Source organism: Hydractinia symbiolongicarpus, chromosome 12 (genome assembly GCF_029227915.1).
Source record: "Hydractinia symbiolongicarpus strain clone_291-10 chromosome 12, HSymV2.1, whole genome shotgun sequence".
Lineage (NCBI taxonomy): Eukaryota > Metazoa > Cnidaria > Hydrozoa > Anthoathecata > Hydractiniidae > Hydractinia > Hydractinia symbiolongicarpus.
Window position 1 is genome coordinate 13582328 of NC_079886.1, and position 24447 is coordinate 13606774.

At 39.0% G+C, this 24447-nt stretch overlaps 1 protein-coding gene across 9 annotated transcripts in view; it reads left to right on the plus strand.

Moving 5' to 3' along the window:
* The window catches only part of LOC130622289 (GRB2-associated-binding protein 1-like), a 57632-nt gene that overhangs the window by 6211 nt on the left and 26974 nt on the right, over positions 1–24447 (plus strand). For 6 of the 9 annotated variants that reach the window (XR_008981040.1, XM_057437732.1, XM_057437737.1 and 3 more), the window contains exon 1: positions 3559–5181. Coding sequence is in view for 8 of the 9 variants with exons in the window: in XM_057437732.1 (XP_057293715.1) it covers positions 4854–5181 (328 nt within the window). In the remaining variant the exon portion in view is untranslated. Of the gene's footprint in view, positions 1–3289; positions 3538–3558; positions 5182–24447 lie in introns of those variants that run through there. The other 3 variants (XM_057437733.1, XM_057437734.1, XM_057437735.1) reach the window with 1 other exon arrangement.

Consider the following 24447-nt stretch of genomic DNA (forward strand, 5'->3'; position numbering starts at 1 on the left):
GGTACCACTTTTAAATTGATTCTCTTCATACCAAAGAAGGTGCATGCAAAGTTTGACACTTTATTCACTTTATTCAATGAACAATTTTATACCCTAACTACTCTACTAATAGGATTTAGAATGTGGACTATTTTTAGCTTTTTTATAAAATTTCTAACAACATATCCAACCAGATACTGCAATCCCCTGATTTCGCCATTTTTTTATTTCTTTTGGTCTTGTTGCTACAGTGTCAGGTATTCGTTTAAAGTAAGCACTGTGAGCCAGCTGTGTTGCTAAAAGGGTACTGTTAGGTTTTTCTAAATCAGGAAAGTAAACATCTGCATTAATAACTATTTTATTGTAAAAAGTAAAATAAAATTTCTCTGCAGTGCCTGTATCACTCAAATAGTCATAAATTTTCCATACATATGTATGAACTGCTTGTGTTAATACAAAGGTATAAGACTTCCTCGTAGAACTGCATTGTAACAATTATCCTCAGACAACGAGTTTTGAGAATCTAGAACTAAATCACTCAGTGCTGTGCTATTGATTTCATTTGTAATTTATTTAACGATTTCTTTTATTTGTGAATGCTTGCAGATTCGGTGACGTGGCAGGCCTGCCTTTATTCTCTAAGTTTCCGTAAATAAAATACCATATATAGTTTTTGAACGAAATCAATTTTCTAAAAATTTCGACGTGAAAAAATTTTCGGTCGGGGTTTGTTTATGGGGGTTGACTTATGAAAGTTCTTAACGAATTTTGACAACGATTTTAAATTTGTTCGAATTAGACAAAGATTCTAATTACGAAGTGTCGAATTAGAGAAAGTCCTCCAGAGAAAGAGAACATTCCATTTTCCCAGCCGGCACAAGACGTCTATAAGACGTTTAAGTTAAGTCTGTTGTGTTTGAGGTTATCGAGACGTGAAGTTCAGTTGAAAATATATAGAGTAGCATTCGCACGTGTTTTTACTGCTTCTAAATACAACAAAGTTGCTGTTAGCCGTTTTTTGAACCTCTTTTAGACGTCTAGTTATTTCGCGTTTCGTTACGACGTCTATAAGGCGTCTTTTCTTGGCGTTATAACAGACAGAATTAAAAAAGGTGTGAAAAGACGTTTTTTAGACGTCTAAAAGAGGTATAGCAAAAGATGTCTTTTGTAAGACGTCTTTTAGATCAATTTCGAACGAGAATTTTTTGTTCGATGTGCTGTGCTTTAAAAATGGACGGGAGTTTAACCTAGAGATATCTGTTTTTTGTTAATTTGATTTTAAAATAAAATGATACAAAAATCACTGCACTGAATATAAACATTATATTCTTTAGTTTAAATTTATTTTTGTAAGATATAAGTTCAAAGCTTATACTTTATTAGCTTTATTTTTTGACCCCCTAATACACATTTTCAATGTTTTTGTGATTCAAGCGACGACAACAAGGGTTTGAAAGAATCGACTGTACATTTTCGGTAGGTTTGTATACAATTGTTATCGTGATATTTTTGGAGATTTTAAATAAATCCATTCAGATTCGGACAGTTTTATTTTTCGTTTTTAGTTTCTTGATTGCTCGGGCTACTTAAGGCCAGTCCATTTTTATTCGAAGGTCATATTCAATATCTCCAGTTATAAAGAATCTGGCATAATTTATTGGCCACATATCATTATATGAATAGTAAAACGCAGAATTCAATTTTTCCGAGACATTTTGATGACGTCATATGCCAAAAACGCGCTTTTCAGCGTCATTGAACAACTACAATTTTTGCGACAAAGGGTGTGAAAGCGCGTTTTAAGTGGTTTATTTACAGGATAACTCTGTCGTGAGTTTATATACATCGCCAAAATGTCGAAAACGCGCAGTCTAGTAAATCTAAAGCTATTTTTTGAAATTGACAACGTCATATCTTCGCGGGAGGTAAATATTTCAATTTGATACAGAGTATTCGAAAGACACTTCATGCCAAGACTTGCTTTAAGACCCCTTAATGGTGCGGAAAACCGCTTGAAAAAAACTGCGGGTAAAGCGCGTTTATGGCATATGACGTCATCAAAATTTTTCACAAAAGTTGAATTCTGCGTTTTACTATTCATATAATGATATGGTGGCTAATAAATTATGCCACAATCTTTATAACTTGAGTTATTGAAAATGACCCTGAAATAAAAAAGGACTGACCTTAAGTAGCCCGAGTGGGATTTTATGTGTGCATAATATTCTATGCTCGTTGAAGATTAGAAGAATTGTTTATTGTTTTACAGATACAGAATGAAATATGGAGAATTACTGAAACGCAAACTAAACGAAGAATATGTATTTAAGAAGTTAATGTAATGTCAATGTAATGGGCAAGAATAAAATGAATGTAAATCGTAAATACAGATTAAAGTAAAAGTTTAAGTAAAGTTTATACCTTGGTTATTTATTGCGATCATTCTTTGACTCCACTCTTCACTTCGCTTATTTTATTTCTTACACAATCCATCCCAGTCAGCCCACCAACGTCGCAGAGACGTCGTAGTGACGTCGAGTTTTAACGTCGGTGCGACGTCCGCTCAACGTCAGAATGGAAAGTCGCGCAGACGTCGGACCTCGAGCACAACGTCCTCCGTCCCACGTCGTTACAACGTCGTGGCCACGTTGTAACGACATGGCCAACGTCGCGACGTATCAGCAACTAGCAACAGACGTCTGTACGACGTGGTGTGCCTGCTGGGATGTTACTTGTGACATGTTTGTTAAAAAAAGGTTCCTAAAAATTATATTCTACAACCAGATTTTTCATTTTTTTATCATCCTGGTTACAAACCATTTTAAAGCCTACAGTATTCTTAAATTATTTTAAATTTTGGCATTATATATAGTTATATATAGTTTTTATTGTAAATTTGCATAGTGAATATATATTTATGGTAATTTAGTATTCGTATTTGTCTACAACATGCTTAAAAACAAGTTAGAAATAGGTTATGTTTTAACGTCTAAAAGACGCATTCTATGACGTTCAAAAAAACGTTCACTGCAAGACGTTTAAAATGGTTAAACAAAGATATCTACTAAATGTCTAAATCTAGTCTATTTTGTCCGCTTTTTAGACGTCTTAAGTACGTCTATTACAAGACGTTTTAAAAACGTTTAATCAAGATATTTAACAAAAGCGGACAAAATAGACCATATTTAGACGTTTTTTATACGTCGTCGCATGCTTCTTTTAGACGTTTTTAAGACGTCTTTGTGCCGGATAGGTTTAGTATTCATTTGTTTTTTAACAAAATTCTTACTGTGCTTATCTCTGTTTTTAGATTTACGTTAACCCCGGGTACTAAACCGCCATTATGTCAAGATTTGGATACACGGTATATAGTACACACAGGTTTGTTGGTGAAGTCGCCACCGCAAACGAGTTATTTGAGAAAAAGTTGGAGAAAGCGTTATTTCGTTTTGTATGATATGACTGTAGACAGAACGAGAAAAAGTGAAAGTTCCGCCATTGATGAGGATGGCAAATTCCTTATTTATTACAAGAAGCGGGTAGATGAAAACTGGATAAGTAAGTCAGTATGTCGTTTTTTAAATGTCCCATTTTTAATTTCTAGCAATAGAAAGTTTCAAATGTATAGTTATAGGATTTTTATTATTTTTGGTTAAAATTTAAGTTTAAAATTAATTTTTATCTAATCTACAAATTTATTTTCACATTCGCTTTTTACATCTTATTTCTTTGTTCTATTTGCTCAGTCAGTATTTTTAATTTCGGATATTTTCTCGACAATAATCTTGTTTAGCTATCGTCATTGTTGTCATTTCAAGTTGACTTAAGATAACGAAATAAGTACATATTTCATTTGCAACCATGATTGATCTAATCCTAATTTGTTTCAGCTCCAGAGACATTCCGCTATAACATGTTTAGACTTGAAAACATCATGGGCATTTCATAATAAAAATGTGCCGTCCACGTTTGCCTGTGTCGTTAAAAATCGTTTTTGATTTTATCATTGTGTTTACGTGTTTACAATTTGGATTTTAACATAACATTCTAAATCATACATTATTGCACGAACTAAAACAAATCGACAACTGGAATACCAATTATTTTTATTAAGTAAAGCAGAATTTTAGATAAGGTTGCAAAACTAATATAGGCATAACTTTTTATCGGGAATGAATATATTACTACTGAAACTGGTTTTCAAAGAGTAAAATATATTATTTATTTGCATGTAATACAACAATGTGACATTTATTTTTTGTTTGTAAAGTCCGTTTATTAAACTGCGAGTCTTTGGGTAGTCTTGTCAACGAAACAATCCTGAGAATGTTTACTTTGCTACTAGACGCCATTAAGTAACACAATAAGCGTCCCACTAAAAATTCTTGAAGCTGCAACTCTAAGTGTTTTTCTCATTTCTAAAACAGTTTTTTTTTTTATATGTAAGGAGGAAAACTAGTTAATTACGTGGAACTATGGCCACAGTTAGAGAGACATAATCGTTTAATTTCCACAAAAGTAATTTATTTATATCACATCATTAAAGAAAGAGAATTTCCATCAATTTTTCCTAATGAAGCCCCCTCTTTCGCTAGCATAGCAAGTTAAATCTTATATCCTCCAATGAAACAATTGTTAGCTTAAAAGGTGTTGTAGCTAACATTTCAAAGGTATCTATGAAGGAGATCACACTACACATTAAGCCTATAATAGCTGTGTTAATTTAAAGGTTACTCTATTTGCCAGCATCAAATTACATAAAGTATGTAAAAATGTATTAGTTTGATTCAATTGAGATATTATATTTATTGTTATTTTTTTGTGTTTTTGGAAGAGTTTGCACTTAAAAAAGATTTTTTATAAAGAAAATAAGCATGAAGCTGTCATCAAGTGGAATTATTAAGAAAGGAAATCTAACTAAATCACCTCCGTTAGATTCCAAAACAAAGCGTTGGCACCTAAGGTTTTTTATTCTCTATAATCCAAGTTATGTGGAGAATGAGAGAGATTTTGAAAGTGAGGAAAATGTGAAATATGAAAGAAGAGGGAAAAGAAGAAGATCGAGTCTGGTGGCAAGTGTAGCCAATCTATTCCGTAATAGCAGTAACAGTGAAAAAGGGTTTTTAGAGGATGTTCCAGATTCTTTATCTTTGTTATATTATGAGAGTGAGGAAAAGGAAACAAAGGGAAGCCTACCTTTAAGTAAGTCATTACTGTCGCTACTTTTTTTAACTTGTTATCACTTTAACACGTCCCTTTCTTAAAAGAACCCTTAAATTGCTCTTAATGTTTTTTTGCACGCATCTTTGTCGAAATTGATGTATAACTGTCAAAAATCGTTTATAGGTGTCCCTGAAAATGGTTTAAACAGGAACTCAGGAACTATAATAATAGTGAAAATATTTTGTGTCTCAATTTTTTAATTAAATCAACCTGAAAACATGTCATGTCAAGTTTTAAGTCTTAATTTCAATTTTATCTTTAGCAAAAAGTATGGTTTGAAAGAGAAGTATTTTTATAGCCCACTTTGCTGGGCACTTTTAGCTTTATCTCTTTCAGTACATGACTCGTACTTGTTAATGTATCCAAATTAAGGAGGTTTTTAAACAAGATATTTTAAACTTGCTAACTTTGAAAAAAAAAAGTTCTCGTAAAAATTTAAGAGTTTCAAAAATTATTTCTCACAAAAATTTCCCCAAAGTATCCCTTAATAGTTCTGCTCTTTTACATAACAGAATGCTCGGAAACTTTTGTAAACAATTTTTTTTTCTAAAAATATTAACTCATCACAAATTTTATATCCATGAAGCAAGCACTACTTAGAAATTATTCTGCCCTTTTCTTTACTTCCTACTTTTCCATAAGATTCAGAACGCCACAAAAATAAAAACTTTTTCCACAAACTGGATTTGAAATCTGAACAATGAACTATCTAAGTTCAGCAAACAAAAGTTCTATTCAGGAAGTACTTGCCAGCTAGCTAAACTATATTAAAGTTTTATGTAACTTGCGCATAAAACAGCACAACTTCTTTTCCAACCTTAAAGAAGTTTATCGCAGTTACCAAAATTATTTTTCCTGTATTTTTTACTCCTGAGACAATACAATTTATTGTCAGTACGCTTTCTGATACTGGGACATATAAAGTTCTACCATTTTTTGATCGCATAAATTTACGTATTCCTTATTTCGCGTTCGCATATTCTGACCATATATTGGCTAAAATTCACTTAACGATACCATTTATCGTCGTCTTCTCATATCAAAAAGACAAAAAAAACTGGGGACGAGGGTGTACCGGAAAACTGTATTTGCATTCTTCCCAACTAGACACTAGCCTCTTGTGGCTGACTATTTGGACGGCTCTTACTAGGGGCAAACCACGAAGCTACTGCATCCCCGAGATACTATCCCGATCGTGACATTAGATCTTCAAAAATGACCTTGACCAGCACTTTTTCTGTATTTCAATTACCGTGTCAATTTTGTAACATAATTAACTGAACATTCGCCATCCTTTGGTTTTGCTTGTTCAGAGAAATAACGCTCATATGTTATGTTCTTTTTAAATCACATGTGCAGAGTAGTGTGAAATTCTGGTTTTACCATTCCATTGCGGCAGCGGTGTTGGCGGCGGCAAAGTTCAGGACTTTTTTTATCGCATCATTGTCTCACTACTATTTTCTGACGTAAACGGAAAGACGATGTAGTTAAGAAAGAAGATCTTTGTCCTCAGCTGTTTTTATCGAAGCATTACGGAGTTTCATACCGCTAGCGAAGCGCTTTGTAGGGACAAATTTTTGGCTTGTTTTCATTTGTCTCGATGGCCCAAATAATTTTCATGGTCACTCGTATATCTTCTTATAAATCGTCTCGTATTACATTCGTATCTTCATATAACTCTTCCCTCGTTAACTTAACTCCTGCTCGAACTCGAACGCTCATATATATTCCTAGCATAATGTTCTCGAATGTTCTATTCGAGAAGTTTCCTATTTTACAATATAAACAAATAACCTATTATCTATATTATGACGTCACATACTGAGTGTGAGTTCATTAAAGCATAGTCATTGTCAAGTCATTGTGACTTTGCAGTTCTAGATAGTTCATTGTGCCGAATACGTATAAAAACTGTTCATATAAATGTTAATGAATTTTCTATCATTACGTCATGTTATAAGTTCGTGATATAGTTCACGACAGTTTTTCACAACTATTCTGGTTAGTGCTGCGAAAAGAGGCAAAAATGCAAAATCTTGCCTGATGTTTCTTCAACTAATTTTTTACTTTAACTGACGTTTTGCTTTTTAATAACACGTTTAAATGGTGTTGCTAACCCTCTTTGTTGTATATTGACATGGGTAAGATGTTGGAATCGAAGAATACTTAAATTACTGACTTTTATAGAGAGGCAAGAGAAGACATATTGTTGATGTTGGTTTTAGGGGTTATCTTCCTGTTGCAAGCTAGCTACATATACCAAACATTGTGTGTTGTGAGGAATAAAGTAATGGTTAAAAAGAAACACTGTTTTATCATTATCAGTGCACTTTGGCAAGAAGAAATAAAAATTACAGCTAGCTATAGAAAGACTTGAAGAAAGTTTTTTTACAGTAAGCTATAGCTAGCTAGCTATATATGGATCTGCAAATTTGACATGGATTAACGTGGAAGAGCATTTATTGAAGGATTTATTTGCAAAGTATAGCTAACTAGTTATATTAAAAAAGAGCACAGATAAAATCAATTGAAAATAAAATACACACTTCAATGACATAATGACTGGCTTTGACTTTTCGTTAGAAGTTATTGCATATAAATATTACATAGCTAGCTAGGAAAGGATATGTGTAATAGCATGTTAAACTGTATTGTGTTCTTAATTTTGGTAAAATGCATGAATAAATTTAGGCAAGGTGCACTTTTACAATTTTGTGATAGCTATAATAATTTTGGTACATTGACATAAGAGAAATTTGGCAACCGAAAATATTTGACGAAAACAGTTAAAATCACTAAATTTGTTTAAAAAGTTATTTTCCATTAAATTTGTTTATTTTAATCACAGTATATTATTTTATTTTATATTTCGCCGCGGTCGAAACTTTGTACTTTACAGTGAAATTATTCCAATGCAAAATTGAGGCGTAGCAAATTTTAAGGCTAAGTTGGTGTTCACTGTTTGATGTTTTTTCAAGTTGAGTGACATTAGAAATGAGTTTTTATGATCCTATTTTTAGCATCTGGGCAACTTGAAGCAATTAAATTAATAACTAAGTTTAGGTCTTGAACTTTCATAATATACAATCTTATGTCAATACTGAGTATCCTTCCTTTAAATAATTGTATAATCAATATATCGCACCAGTTTAAAAAGTGAAAATACAAAGGAAAAAGTGAATAATTCTCTGCGTACTGCATGTTTTTCTTAGCAAATGCCTTACGCTCTGCGGGGGATAAATATTACATAACTAGCTAGGAAAGGATATGTGTAATAGCATGTTAAACTGTATTGATGTTTTTTCAAGTTGAGTGACATTAGAAATGAGTTTTTATGATCCTATTTTTAGCATCTGGGCAACTTGAAGCAATTAAATTAATTACTAAGTTTAGGTCTTGAACTTTCATAATATACAATCTTATGTCAATACTGAGTATCCTTCCTTTAAATAATTGTATAATCAATATATCGCACCAGTTTAAAAAGTGAAAATACAAAGGAAAAAGTGAATAATTCTCTGCGTACTGCATGTTTTTCTTAGCAAATGCCTTACGCTCTGCGGGAGATATAAAAATTTGTCCCTACAAGCGCTTTGCTAGTGCCCAGACCTGCGCGGTATGAAACTCTGTAATGGACCTTAATTAAGATGAGGAATGAAGCTGCTGTGCTATCTATGAGTTTTCGAAATTTTACAAAAAAAAATGAAGTAAAAAAAACAAAATTTTTAAAATCAAAAAATCACCAATTTGGGATGATTTAAAAGTGTCTTTCTGTTACAGTACGTAATATTTCTTTCTCTTTATAGCTAGCTAAAATTTAGAGAGTTTATACAGGGAAATTTTAATTTTTCATCTCAGCGAAACAACTGAGCAAGCAAACAAACAAATCAATTTTATTATGATGTGTATATAGAGATAGGAAAATATTCGTTCTAGCGCAGTCGACGACGACGACAAGGGAAATTCCCCAAATTCCAGAAATCCGAAATCCCAATTTCGACAAATCCGAAAACAAATTCGATTCCGATAAATTCTCGAGCATGCGCAATAGCGACTTACGGGAATATTGCTGACATCAACAAAAATGAAGATTGCGCAATTGAGTAGGGGAGAGTTCCATACTAATAATACGACCGCGCTAGAAATTTTATTGATTGACATCAAAAATCTATACAATAAAGATGAATACACATACTGTGAAACAATTACACACTATCGCGAAAACCCGTGGGCTTACGGGACATTCCAGGCTACGCAAAGCCGACCTTGTTGCTTTATTAGAGGCACACCCAAGACCTGTTCCAGAATCAAGGTCGCAAGCATTTACACCAGAGGCCCTGGATATATATTTAAACGTCAAGAAATGACAAAACCCGTCCTATTAGGAGCAAAATTGAACCTCGACTCCCCACACCCGAAGCCATGAATGTTTTTGAACGCCAAGAGATGTTGAGAACACGTCCAGTAGTCAAGAGTAAGCTGCGAGAGTGGTCTCACTGGCTTGTGAACTATGTACCAGAGGGTATTAGAAAGTCGGTGCAAGGTATATATGCATCAGTAGAAAATCGCATCCTTGCTCTTTATGATGGGGCAAGAAAGACTCTGATGGGTGAAGTCAAAGAAGAGGCAAGGGAAGATCATGCTGAAGACAAGCAGCAGCCGAACCAAGATTTCACGCCTCAAGAACATAAGCATGCTCACCATAGAACCTTCCGAAGTTTCCGCATCCCTGGCATAGAGGGTACGGATGTCGATGGGTACTTGGGGATGGTGCGATCACACGTGAAAACCCTGGTTGAGAAGCAGGTTAAAGACATGGGGTCTGCTAAGGTGCAGTGATCCCTCTGGATTTTCTGGAAGAAGCCAGTGGAGGGTACTAATGAGTTTATCGAAGTTGATAAGGTCTTCCATAGCACCATGACACCGGTCTTCAGGGTACTGTCCTGGACAAGGTGCTAGATACGATGTTTGCCCAAGTCAAAACGCATGTGGACAACCTAGCGCTGCCCAAAATTGGCTTCATAATCGGTCGAATCATGCATCTCAACGTGGACTTTCATAAGCTACGACTAACAAGGGGTTCCTCATATATCAAAGCACCCAAGTGGATAGCCACCAAGAATGCCATCATTAACCCCGCGAACAAGGACGAGGAGTGTTTCAAGTGGAGCATGATAGCTGCTCTGCATCATGAGGATATAACTAGCGATCCACAGAGAATCAGCAAGCTGAGGCCATATGCGGAGCGCTATAACTGACAGGGCATCGAGTTTCCCACAAGCATCAAGGATATCACCAAATTCGAGAAGAACAACCAAGACATCGCGGTGAACGTCTTGTACGTGACGGGGAAGAATTTTAATATCCTGCGTCGATCTACACACAACGGACGCGAGAAACAGGTTAATCTGATATTCCTCACGGACGATAAAAAGAGTCATTATATAACCATCAAAAATCTCTCATGGCTCCTGGGTAGCGAGACATCAAAGAATCAAGCAAAGATGCACTTCTGTATGAACTGCTTGCAAGCCTTTCCAACAATCGAATCGAGAGACAAGCATTATACCTACTGCTGAAATAACGAAGCGATCAAGATCACGATACCAAAGCGAAAAGGAAAAGTGGCTCTACTACAAAGATGGTCAGCAGCAGTTCAAAGTACCCTTCGCCATCTATGCGGATTTCGAATCCCTGCTCGTTCCCATGACGGAAGATAAGAGGGAGAACAAGACGAAAAAGCTGAACAAGCACGTATCATGTGGCTGGTGTACATACAGTACCTTCGCCTATGGTGATATATCATATCCCTTGCAGGGATACCGTGTGAAGATGTTCGTTCAACACCTGGAGGATGAGGTAAAACGGCTCTACGCTACCTTCCCACAGTATGACATGCTGCCCCTAACGGAGGTGTTACAAAGAGAGCACGAAGCGGCAAAGACATGTCACATCTGCATGAAACCATTTAACGATGACTCAAAGAGCCGCAAAGTTCGAGACCACTGTCACTACACATGTCTATACAGAGGTGCCACACACAACACCTACAATCTCAAGTACAAGACCGTGATCTTCAAAAAACTTTCGGGGTACGACGCCCACTTGTTCATTCGAGAACTGGGGGAGAAGTATGATACCCAGGACATTGGTTGCATCGCTGAAAACACTGAAAAGTATATCCCCTTCAACGTAAAAATCACCGTACCCATTGCAGGCATGGGGTACGGTGATGGTGAAACGCACAAGAAGATCGAGATCAGGTTCATAGACAGCTGTCGATTCATAGCATCAAGCTTGGAGAAATTGGCAAGCAACCTCGATGATGAACAGTGCAAAAATCCCCGTTGGTATTTCGCTGAGGATGACACCTTTAAACTCATGCGCAGAAAAGGTGTATATCCCTACGAGTACATGGATGGCTGGCGACGATTTAAAGAGACTGAGCTACCTCCCAAGGAGGCCTTCTATAGTACCCTTAATTGAACATGAAGGGGATCAGCGACGAAGACTACGAACACGCTCAAAAAGTCTGGTATGTCATCAATCCAAAGGGTGCTGAGGTCAACATGGGTGACTACCATGATTGATTGATTGATTGATTTAATTTATTTACAGTCGGTTATTATATACAATAATTCTTTAAAAAAATAATATTTTGCAAAAAACTAATCAAAACCGACCAAATATTTTTATATATTTACAATTTAGATGAAAACTATAATAAATAAATAATGAATAAATAATAAATAAAAGATAAACATTCCTCCTCTCCCATTTTCGTATTGATTACGCAAGTTATGGAATCAATTTCCGACACTCTGTGCATGAACAGTGAGAGCCATTCCATTTTTTAATCATTTGCTTAAATTTAACTAGATCTTCGCAACTCTTCGTATGAAAAGGAAGTTTATTCCAAACTTTTGGGGCTAAACATCGCAAACTGTTTAGACCAAAGGTGCTTGTTTTTACACTGATGGTTTTTAGGTTGTTCATGTTTTGACTTCTTACTGGCCTATCAGTTTCCTCAAAAAGGAAAATATCTTTCATGAAAGAAGGACTGATGTTTCTCCGAATTTTAAATATTTCTATGCCTAAATATCTGTGCCTTAGTAATTCCATATAATGTTTATTTGGAAGGCAATCAACTGGTCTTGGGTCATCATGAATAAAACTTAAAGCCCTGTTGTGGAGTTTTTCAATTTTCAAAAGAGATTTCGAAGAAGAGAAATGCCAAACTAAGGGACAATAATTAAAATTTGCATACACGAAGCTTTGTGCTAAAATAGATCTTGTTTGCAAAGATAGTACATTTTTAAATCTAAATAATGCATTCAGCTGGGCTAAGGCTTTTCGACAAAGATTACTAATGTGCAAGTTGAAATTTAATTTATCATCATTTGTTACTCCTAAAAGTTTTACGGACCTTTCTGATTGTATGACTCTATCGCCAATGTTTATTTCAAGCTTCGAGTTATCAATTTTGGCTCTTGATAGAAGGATCGAATGAAATTTGTTTGGATTTGCTATCATTTTGTTATTATTTAACCAAGAAGGGCAATTTCGGATTCCCTTTCTAAAATCTTAATGAGATTTTTAATAGTTTTGAATAAGCTGATATCGTATTGTCGTCTGCGTAATTATGTAGGTCACTATTTACAATAAAATAAAATAAATCATTCATAAATATATTAAAAATAATTGGGCCCAACACAGAACCCTGAGGCACACCTGACAAAATTAATTCAAATATACTATACTTCGCATTTACTCGTGTGGATTGTTCTCTGTTTGTAAGATACGATAGAATATACTCAAGTGATTTTACATCAAAACCGTTAGCATGAAGTTTGGCTATAAGTAGATCGTGGGGACACAGTCAAAAGCTTTTGATAAGTCCAATAATTTTGAACCAACCACATAATTCAGATCCAGTTTTTTTTTTCCAATCCTCTAATAGGCGTATCAATACGTGATTGGTGCTATAGTTTTTCCTGTAAGCAGATAAGTACACAGAAAGTTTTTTTTCCATGAAAGACATTATTTGCTCTTTGATTATTATTTCATAAAACTTAGAGAAAAAATTTAATACACTAATAGGTCTAAAATTATTGAGACTGTACTTTTCCTTGCTTTCCTTGTCAATTGGTGTAACAACCGCACGCTTAGCTTTAGTTGGGAAAAAACTGGCACGGATGCTACTATTTAAGGCATTTTTGAGGGGCAATATTAAGTGCTCACTAGCTAGTTTTGCAAGTTTTGGCGGTATCTTATCTTCGCCTGCAGACGCTTTAGTGTTTATTTCTTTAAATACTTTTTTAATTTCTTCATCACCTATTTCCTTAAATTGAAAATTTTCAGACACATTTTCAATATTTTCTTTTATCTTTAGGATACTTGGATGATTTTTATAGGTTTTAAAAATTTTCTCAATCAACTTTTTCTTATCTGTAAATGATTTAAAATCAATAGAGGTAGGTTTAATACCACTGCTATTTTCAACAATATTTATGAAGTGGCTATTCAATGTTGTTGCCACTTCATTTTCATCTGTAATCAAATTATCGTTTTGGATTATCGTAATATTTGCATTACTTAAACAATTTTTATTGGTTACAAAAGGTTTCATAACTTTCCAAAAAATTTTATTTTCGACTGCTCCGGCCTGGGTTTTTTTTTAAAATATTCCTTAACAGCTATATTTCGTAATTTTACGCATTTGTTTCTTTGTCTTTTATAATTGGCATTGTTTTCCTCAGTTTTATCATTGTTATATTTATTTTTAAACCTTGACCTAGAGTATATAGCCTTTTTTAATTCTTTATTCATGAAGGGAGCATCGTTTCCACGCAATGTTTTCTGTTTCAAAGGAGCATGTTTATCTACAATATTTCTAAAAATTACTTGAAGATTTTCATAGTTCAAACCAGGATCGGCAGTGTCACAACAAAAGTCAGCAGCTTTTACATCAGCCAAAAACGTCTTTTCATCGAAATTTTTATAGTTTCTATAGAATATTTTCTTTGGCTGTAAACGGGCTAGATGCATTTTTAAAAATGTAGTTATCATTAGATGATGGTCACTTAACCCTGTTTCAAACGCTGAACTATTTTGAAAAGACCTATATCTGTTTGTCAATAAAACATCAATTGAAGAGCCTTCTTTAATGATATGTACCTCGTCGCGGACGTCCTGCTATTGACTGACATCTTCCAAAGCTTTCGAAGTGTATGCCAGGAGAACTACAAGCTCGATCCTGCCCATTTCTACATCGCACCAGGCCTTGCATGGAAAGCAGCGTTGAAGTACACTGAGATCAAGCTGGAGCTCCTTAAAGATCCCGACATGCTCCTGATGTTTGAAAGAGGTATCCGTGGAGGTATAACTCAAGCTGTACACAGATATTCCAAAGCCAACAACAAGTACATGGGGGATCAATACGACCCGGAGGCTGAATCATCATAATTGCAGTACCTCGATGCCAACAATTTGTATGGCTGGGCCATGCGTCAAGACCTGCACACGCATGGGTTCAAATGGCTGTCTCTTCAGCAGCCACCTCATGGGTGTGGAATTGTGTAAAACAGAGGTAAAGATGAACAAGCCGGTGTATATTGGTCAAGCCATCTTGGATAACTCGAATATCGTTAGGTACAACTTCCACTATGATTATATGCAGCCCAAATACGGTAGCAAGTTGCGGATCTGCTATATGGATACCGATTCCTTTGTCTATCACATAATAACGGAGGATTTTAACCGCGATATTGCCGATGATGTAGACACACGTTTTGACACGAGTGCCTACAGCAAAGATGACAACAGACCTCTCCCCATCGGTTAATACAAGAAGGTCGTGGGTCTAATGAAAGACGAGCTAAATGCATACAAGAGTCTCACGAAAGAGGGTGGCGATCGCAAAGCGAAAGGTGTGAAGAAGTGTGTAACCAAATAATCCATCACCTTCGAGGACTATCAGCGCTGTCTGGGGGATGGTATTGACATATACAAAACCTGGGTCTGTATCCAAAACAAGGGGCATCAAATCTACACGCAGGAAGTGAACAAGCTGGTGGTCAATAGGGTAGATGACAAACGGATAGTGCAACCAGGCCAGATATCAACGCTCGCCAGGGGTCATTATCGCTTAGCGGCTAAGAAGAGCTTGTAGCATGTCCAAATTTTGTATAGTGCTACTGTATAAAACAACGTAAAAAAATGGATGTAAAGTGCTGTTCACACAGTAATCGCTCTTTCAGAATAAACAACTTCAAGATCGACAAACGTAACGGCCAACGAACAAAAAGATGCATAAGATGCATTGATGGTGATATAGCGTCAAAGGAACGAAACAAATGCCATCATCAAACACATGCGATTTCGCCAGGTGTAAGTATCATCTAATTTTAAACAAGATTCACCGTGCTCTAAATCGTGATACCGAGATAGCCTCAACGGAGTATCTCGGTTGTAATATTGTCACATTTATAGGGTACATCCAGGCCTAGTTCACGGAAGGTATGAATCGGGGGAACCGAGGGCAGTGGAATTTCGATCATAAGGTGCCACTTAAATATCGAGAAAATGGTGTTACCCCCAGCAAGGAGGTACAACTCGCGAGGCTGCACTACACCAACATGCAACCGATGTGGATTAGGTATATCAGTCCAAGGGCAACCGATTCATCACCAAGTAGTTAGCGCTCTTTACCATATGATTTCAAAGGTGTTGTCACTACCTTTACCAGAGGGTGTCAATAAATGTTGGACGTCTTGTTGCTGATCGCTATACTCCTCCCATACATCTTGTTACTTGTTTGTTTCTATCGATACAGACATGTAATAAAAAGAATGAGTGCATAAGCTGAAATTTTCGATGTTGTTAATACTCCTGCAGAAGCCCTTGAGCAACGTGAAAAACCTATAGACAAATGCCAGGCTTTGAAAGATGCAACACGTCAAAGTAAACAGCACCTTCTACCCAAGAAATGCACAAAAGGTTTTGTTGACAAAGCATCACCTGAGGTGATCGACAAAATACATACTGACTACATCCAGCGTGAAATCCAGGAAAAAGGATCAAAAACAGCCAAGGCACTGTCAACCTACGCGATAAGCATGTACACCAAGGCTATAAGTAATGTAGTACCTCTCGACAGTCCCGAAGCTTTACGCCAAGATCTGGAAGAGGACCCTATCATTAGGGACAGCATGGCTGACTTGGGGATCCTTATTCAGCTTTTGGAAAGTTCCTAGCGCCTCTGCTTATTGCTGCGCATACTGTAAACCACTGCCAACTCTCCATGTCCAAGATAGATGAAGAACGAGATGATGAAGAGCAACAAAACAATGGAAAACAGTCTATCGAAGATACACATGGCAATCGTGAAATAGTTGATAGGTCAAACAATGAGGTCCTGTGCAAAAGCAGAGTACGAGCGCGGTATACGGACTGGTGCGCTGTTTACGGAGACTGTTACGCACGCGGTCTAGTGATTTTGACACCAGCGGCTGATCGATTTCCACCGCAAGCATGTAATTTAATGAGGGTTCCACATATGAATAAGATACGACCGGCAGGGAAGGTTTGAAGGCTAGAGTGAAGTGATTTTTGTAACTTTCTCGAGTTACAATAAATGAGCGTTATTTAAAAAGAAGAGAGAGTAGATACAGTACCAGTAAAGCACCCGGGAGAGTCGCACAGGGTCACAAGTTGGCAGAACTGATGATGAAGAGGAAGGAAGATCTGAAGCAACAAGAGGGTACAGTAGAATCTACAGTCAAAACCAGTGAGGTCTTTACAGTCAGGCAGTGTATACATTAGTGGAGGCCTTGTTGCTATCGCCTGTGTAGGAGGGGCATATTATATTTTCCGTAAAAAGCCTGCAGCGTCTCCACAGCCCGCCGAAACACCAGAGCCCGCCGAAACATCAGAGCCATCGCCTGGCGGATCCGGAGGGGTACGTGCGCCTCAGCAAAAACCCACAGCCCAGCCCCATACCAACTTTTTTCATATGCGATAGTCTATAATATAAACATGAGTTTTAATATGACCCCCAAAGAGAAAGAAAATCATCGACATGCTCTATGAAACTGTCGTTGACCTGGGCTTTACCTTTGCATATGCCATGGTTGGCAAGAGATTCCTCGGGATAACGAGCCCCAGTACCAAGCTAGATACCAGCGACGTTATGAAGATGGTGGCCTACTTCACAGCCGGAAGAGGAAGTCGTGAGATGGCTGTAAGCATGGGGTGGATTCCTGCCTCCATCGTGCCAAAACCCAAGTAAGTACCTACAAGGTTTGTGTTTGCCACTCTGGCAAACACAAATAAATGACTCTAGATATTGTAAAAGACCCGCATATCGCAATCTTCACAGGGCCTACAAGCTGCGGGAAAACGCGGAGGGTCCTGGATCTCCTTGATAATAAATACAGGTACCATTTCAACAATATAGTTTACTCTGCCTCACTATTCGGTGGAATAGGACCTATCTCGATAGACCCAGTCTGTGGCAAGATGACTACGTGTTCCTTATAGAGCCGTGTGATCAACTCTTTTACTGGATCGAGCAACTATCAAAGCTCCTAGCAGGAGAAGAGACGCTCTTCATCATTGATGACTTGATAAGGGATGAAAGTCTCGACAAGAAGCGTTAACCCCTGCTCAAGCTCGTTGTCTCGTGGAGGCATCGAGGACACAGCTTGTGGTTATTAACGCAGTGTTATATGGCCTTGCCAAAGAACATCAGACGTCAAAAGAAGATGTGGTATCTCCACGAGAGGTCATATATGAAGCTAGTGGATAAGGAAACCAACATGATCTCGGATTAGGAGAGCATCAAAACTCAGTTCATGAAGTCGAAACATGCGTGCTTGTATGTGAGATTGGAGCACCCTCGGACCTGGAAAATTTTGGAGTGACGCGGACATCAGTTGTACTCGGCGGGTACAACTAAAATTTGGAGCATTTTTGTCTTGACTTTCAACTAAATAAATATGACTTGTATCGAAAAATCACGAGAGGAGTTTGAGGGAGAGATCCGGAAATTGGAGGAAAAAATCGAGGACTTGGAGGAAACAATCAAGGACTTGGAAGTGAGACATGAGGAAATCAATCAGTCGCTGTAAAAGATGTGGCAGAGTGATAAACACGACGACCGGATAGCTTTAATCGTTCGTCTTTCGTCGCTGGCTCTTACCATGATCTACTATATGATGAAATATTAAGACCATTTCACATCACGAAAATAGGTGATCATAGTAAGACCACCCGGTCTGGTATGCTAGGAGGAGGGAAAAAATCCTCATGATATCGGGAAGTACAAAATGCGGCTTGGTGACGCTATTACTGATCTCGAAGGTGTAGACAGATCTGTCCACACCCAACCAAACACTATTTTACTGACGGAACCGTCTTTTAGCATCACCATGCTCTTCTCCAGGCCGCAGCAAATACAAGTATAGACCATCATCGGGTAGCGGTTTCTCATCATGCTTTTCCTCAACTTGCGGCACTTCGTCGAGCTTGATCGCTTTCGAAGGTTTCATATCGATCATAGCTGTTTTGGTGTTGTTCACACTTTTGACAATAGTGTACAAGTGTTTAACCCAAGTGGTACTCTGTTCGTCAGTAACCAACTCTTGAGCATCTTGAGGCTTGAAGAGGCTCTCGGCGAGCACCTTGTTATACGATTCGACGAACGCCGTGAAAGTGTGGTGGTATTTTGTAGTTGCTCGCTTCATCTCGACCTCTTGACTTTCTCACAGCTTTGTCACGTCCGACTTGAATTCCGAACCATTATCGCACTGAAAGGTCTTCGGATAACGCAGAGGTCCTGCCTTGTAAATATCCTTGAGCATGTCGGCGACCTCACTAGGCTTTTTCGTTCTCAGGGGTCTAGCCACCTTATACCTCGAGACCACGTCGATGCCTGTGAGGATGCATTTATACGTGTTGCTATACACTTTATCGTGGGGCATATAGAGCAAGTCAAATTGGTGCATTTCATTCGGCTATGTAATTGTGAAATGAGGGTAATTGATACGCTTTGGCCCTCGAATATGCCTGAGCCAGAGCAGTTGGCGAAAGAGCCAGTGAATAACTCTCTTTTTTAAAAGTATGTTTAGCGAGTAATTTGATCGCTTTTCGACCAGTGCAGAGATGTTCCGGAGAGTAGTAGATACTGCTTAGTTTTTTCTTCTCTTCAAGGGTAATGGTGTGTGCTGTTGCTTTCGACATGTTTATTACATATCGAAAACGTCCCGCGTTGTATCTAGGCCCACTTATACGCGGCAAACCCAAGAAGTGCCAAAGATCCAAGAATGAACGTCAACTCACCGTCTTGCTGGGGGTATAAAAGTCGGATAACTTAGGGTCTTTTTCGATCGTCACGATGTAATAGTCCCGCATCCCCTCATCAAACTCCTTCAGACTCTCCCCCGCGGCACGCTGTTCCTCCCGTCTCTTGTTATATGCATCGATCTTCGCTTACCTCTCACGTACCCACTTTGCTTGAGCTTCTTGGAGTTGTTCAATCGCTTTATTGTGTCTTTTGCGCTCTTCATCGCCATGCCCCGATAGCTTGCTAAAAAGGAAATTAGACCCACTAAACGCTAGTGCGTTAATTGCTGTGCCTGCTACGAGTACACCAATACTTGCCATCTTTATTCTAATATTCTACAGAGTGGAAGCGCCCATCCAAGATGTTCAACTGCGCATCTTGGAGCAAGTAAACATAGCAGCGGATATCCCCAGTTTCATCACCTTTCTTGGTCATATGGAGAGTGATGCCATCACTAAGTGATTGCAGGGGTTTCCCGCTACCATGGAGACTCTGATCTGGACTTGCTCTGAAGTCGACAAATAACGCGTTTCTTTCCACAAAAAACTAACCGATGGTTACCTCCGAGTCATGGCTTCCGAAGAGCTGTGCCACTTGCTCGAGATGGTCTTTCGGAAGCATGGCGTGGCTATACAGTTCATTCGGCTCGCCCTCGACAGTGATCGAAATCTTTTCGATCTTTGGATTGTAGAATATCTCGTTAGCGCCAGCATAAGCTTTCACTTTGCTAGGATCAACAAACAATAGGAGTATACCTTTCAAGCTCTTGGCAGGAGAATCGATCTGGAGGTTGTAAGAGGTGTCGATCTTTTTCATGGTCACCACTTTGCTCCTCATGATCCGTTCGTACGGCAAGGCCAGCCTCGAGTATCGATGCATCATAGCACTCGCGAGACCCTCGTTTGTCACTTTATCGAATTCGAAGCAGATGTTGGTTATCTTATACGCACTGTCGGCTGGTTTAGCTGCGGTAGACCCTGAGGCAGCCGTACCCTCATCTTTGATCACTTGGTCATAGGGTGTAAAATGAATTACGAACTGTAGCCTGTCGTGTAAGCCTGCTTGATAGAATGGTAGATCCCTCGTAAACTCGAAAAATTTGCCAATAGGGATGCAAAAGGTGTTTCCATAGGCTGCCACGATCGCCCTTTGTTCATCATTGTCTGCGTTTTCACTAGCTTTTACTTGCAGAGCCCTGATCTTCCCATCATTGGGGTTGATACCCTCTAGAATCAAATTGTTCCCACGCTCAAATTTTGGTAGCCACAAATCGCGATACACTGCGAGTATATTGAAATCGCTGATGTTTTGTACTTCGTGGCCGTTCAGGCTTATGCGAGGGTTTTGAACCAGGGCCTTGCCGATGTTGCTGACAATAGTGCGTTTGGTATTAGCACCAGTAAGCTCCAGGTCAAAGAGGAGTTTAAGGGGGCTGGGGAACATCACATCATTATCCCCCAAATTGGGAACGTCCACGTACAAATCTTCGTTTTGGTTGATCGTGTTAGGGTTGTGTGAGACTTTGACACACTGTTTCTTCCTCTTCATTGCCCGCATAGGCTTGATTTCCTTCTTAGGATCTAACCTTGTTCCGAATATGTTACTCATATTTATTATAGTTTTAGGCTGAAATAAATGGATGAAAATCCGGGATATGATAACGAAGGTTTTATACGTGAGGAAGATATTTAAGACAAGCCCGATGAGTCTAGTAGGCCTGACAATCTCCCCAGCTCCACGACGGAAGAGCCCCCTGGGGCTAGTAGCGCAGGTACAGGCGATAGCCTAGAGGATGAGAGGTGGAAGGTGGTTAAAACAAAAGTCGACTCGCTTTACAAACACCTAAGTGATGTGCTGGGGCAGCAACCTCACGCGACGCATTACAACAGGTTTGCACTACAAGGTAATCAGCTCGTCTACAAAGGCATAGACAAGGACATTACGCTTACAAAAAAACGAAAGGGGGTAAGGTGAATTTAAAACTGCTACAGCAATAGCAAGAGACTTAGGTAAAGGGGTATGGGAGCTATAGGTTTCACCGACTATACTACAACACCAAACAAAAGGCGGTCAAGCATGGACTCAAAAACTCATGTGCAATATTAAACCTCTTCCAACGAATGCCCATAAAATCTCTATGCAATTTTTGGAAGGGGTTGATAATGTCATTGATGAAACGAAAAGCCTGCTCGAAACTTCGTTTGGCGATGAAGTCCTCACGGATTGTGAGAAAGGAGAGCTTCATTTCCATGTTCAAACGCTCCAGGACGACTTGAATAACGTGAAAAGTAAGATGATCTACTACGATGATCAAGGCTTGAGTTGAAGAAGGCCGGGTCCGACGTATCAGAGAAGCAGCAAATTATCTGGGATGAGGACAGAGATGAGGCCAAGGAAGATCTTGAAAAGCTAAAGGGTGCTCGATATCCAGCAATATAAGAACATGGTCTCTCTGGAATCAATACCCAGCTCAAGGCAATTAAAAACACACTCATGAAGACCGCTGGTGATGACACGTCTCTGACCAAAAAACTCAAGATCCTCTTCAAGGAGCAGGGTCTGACTATTGGAAGTATCGTGAGTGCTGTTGGTCTACTGATTTCAACTGCTGCCGGAGGAGCTGCAGCAGGAGGAAGTGCCGATGATAATAGTTTTGTACGGAAACAGCTTGAAAGACTCGGAAAGTTCTTGAAGTACCTTGCAGGCAAAGCAGGTGCAGCACTACCAGGGATCATTGGCAGCGTGGTGTCGTTCTTCTTCAGAGTTGCAGCGAGAGTTGTAGAGTATATAGCAAAACACTTCTACCTGGCCATCGCAGGTGCTGTGGGTATAGTTGTTGCTTATATGGGTAACAGGGGGAACACACGTCGTGGCAAGAATCGATGAGAGTCTAGTATGTTATCAGCAAACTAGACCCTTACATGAACCACATGTATGCAAGTGTGAACCGTATTCCCACAGTGATAACAGTAGCCTTGGTTTCGTCGCGCCGAGTTGCATCAACTCCTGGCGCAGTGTACGACTCTGATCGGGGTAGGGTGGCACCCTCCCCTTTAATTTCTTTCCTTGGTGCTTGATGTTTGGAACTCTGTGGTCTGGCAGCGTTAATCTGTGGGTTAACACCAATCGAGAAATAGTCCTTGCTGATTATGAACTTGTTCGTAAAATTAGCAATCTTACCTATCCTCAACCCCATATCACTCGGGATCATATACACTCCATGAGCAACACTATAATCGACCTTGCTACGTGCATACCTGAGTACATTCTCAAACTCATCGATCTCCGTACCTGTGTTGGTAGGCCTTTTGACAAGATCCTCGAATCTCGTTAAGTATAGACGTTAGGCATCGATTGCACTTCCTTCACTCCCGATTATACCAGATCGCGCATTAGCTTGACCTTGGAGTATCAAATACGCGTAAAACCTCACGCTTTGTGACAGGCGTTGAACACCGATACGAGTGAGACCCTGAGATGTTCCAATTACCCAACGACTCCAGTATCTACCGTCAAAATAGCTAGGGCCTGCACCTGGATAGTCCTTTCGTTTGCCAGGAGCTAAAAATGGTCTCGTGTTTCCACTCTTGTTCACTACTAGATACCCCAAATTCACGAGCCAAAGCATGGAGCTTTTGGTTGCTGAAAGGGTTGTTCAAGACTCTAAACCCTTGGGAGCCTGGCAAGAGGATCTCAAGCTCTGCAAGGACCTTCCGGATCTGAAAATACACATGGAACCTATACACACCACGTACAAGAGGTAAGGGAGAGTTTAGATGCTGCATGGAAATACCACATGCGAATGTCGCACAGTAGACAGCAAAGTTCAACTGTGTTGACCACAAATTAAAAGGGTGGGCCCTCCACTCCTGCACTGGAGGGTTAGAATGAAATACATACTCCACGAAGATATCACGGAATTTTACATTAAACGAGGACCCCTTCACGTCTATCACGATGTTCCGCACCGTGAGATCATCACCCTTAAGCTGTTTGAGATAGCGCCCGTGATTAGGGGCATACCTCGCTTTTGGGTTATACGAATATATGGTCATGTTTCTTTAAGAAACATGCGACAATTATACGTAACTGACATAGCAAGGCCTATAGTTTTTGATGACTACCTAGGTCAAGACACGAGGATAGCCCTGAAATCGATCAGTATCTGCCCTACGTGGCTGAACCTCTTCAGTAACAACGAGTTTCCCATCCGCAAGGCAGGACCCGATCAGACGGTTACTCGAATTTAGATCATGAACGGTTAGTAGCGGGCGGAGGACAAGATCGAGCTCTTCGTACTCAGGAATGGACTCTGCAGGCTCCGTGTCAATGACGGATACACGGTGGTGATTCATCGACAACTGCAAGAGCTCTTGGGTCTACCCTACGATCCCAGCAAAAAATACTATAAGAAGGGTGACTACGATTCATTCTATAGGACTGACGTATAGCAGCGGCTGAGACTTGTTTGTCCACAGTTAGATGAAGATGACTGTCTGCTGGATGGTAAAAAATCCAAAATACTGGCTATGCTCCCCACCAAAGAGCTAAACACATGGGGAGACATGCTTACGTGGAGTTTTGACACTCCTATATACCTCTCCCTGAAGGGCTCGACAGACAGGCTGGAGTTTATGCTCACGGATGAGCATCACCATGATAAGAATGTTTCGTTCATGGGAATTACTATGCACTTACTGATAGAATAAATGACAGACACTGCTAAGTTTTATCCGAGCTTAACGAATGCACCTGCGGAGGAGAGGCAGGATAATAGACTGACCTACAGACTGAAGAAAATCAAAGAAGTGAAACAATACTTGCGAGCCGGGATTAAAGAGCGTGACAAGCTCGCCAAAAAGTTCAAAATGCATGATACGTGGGTTAGATACATGGATCAC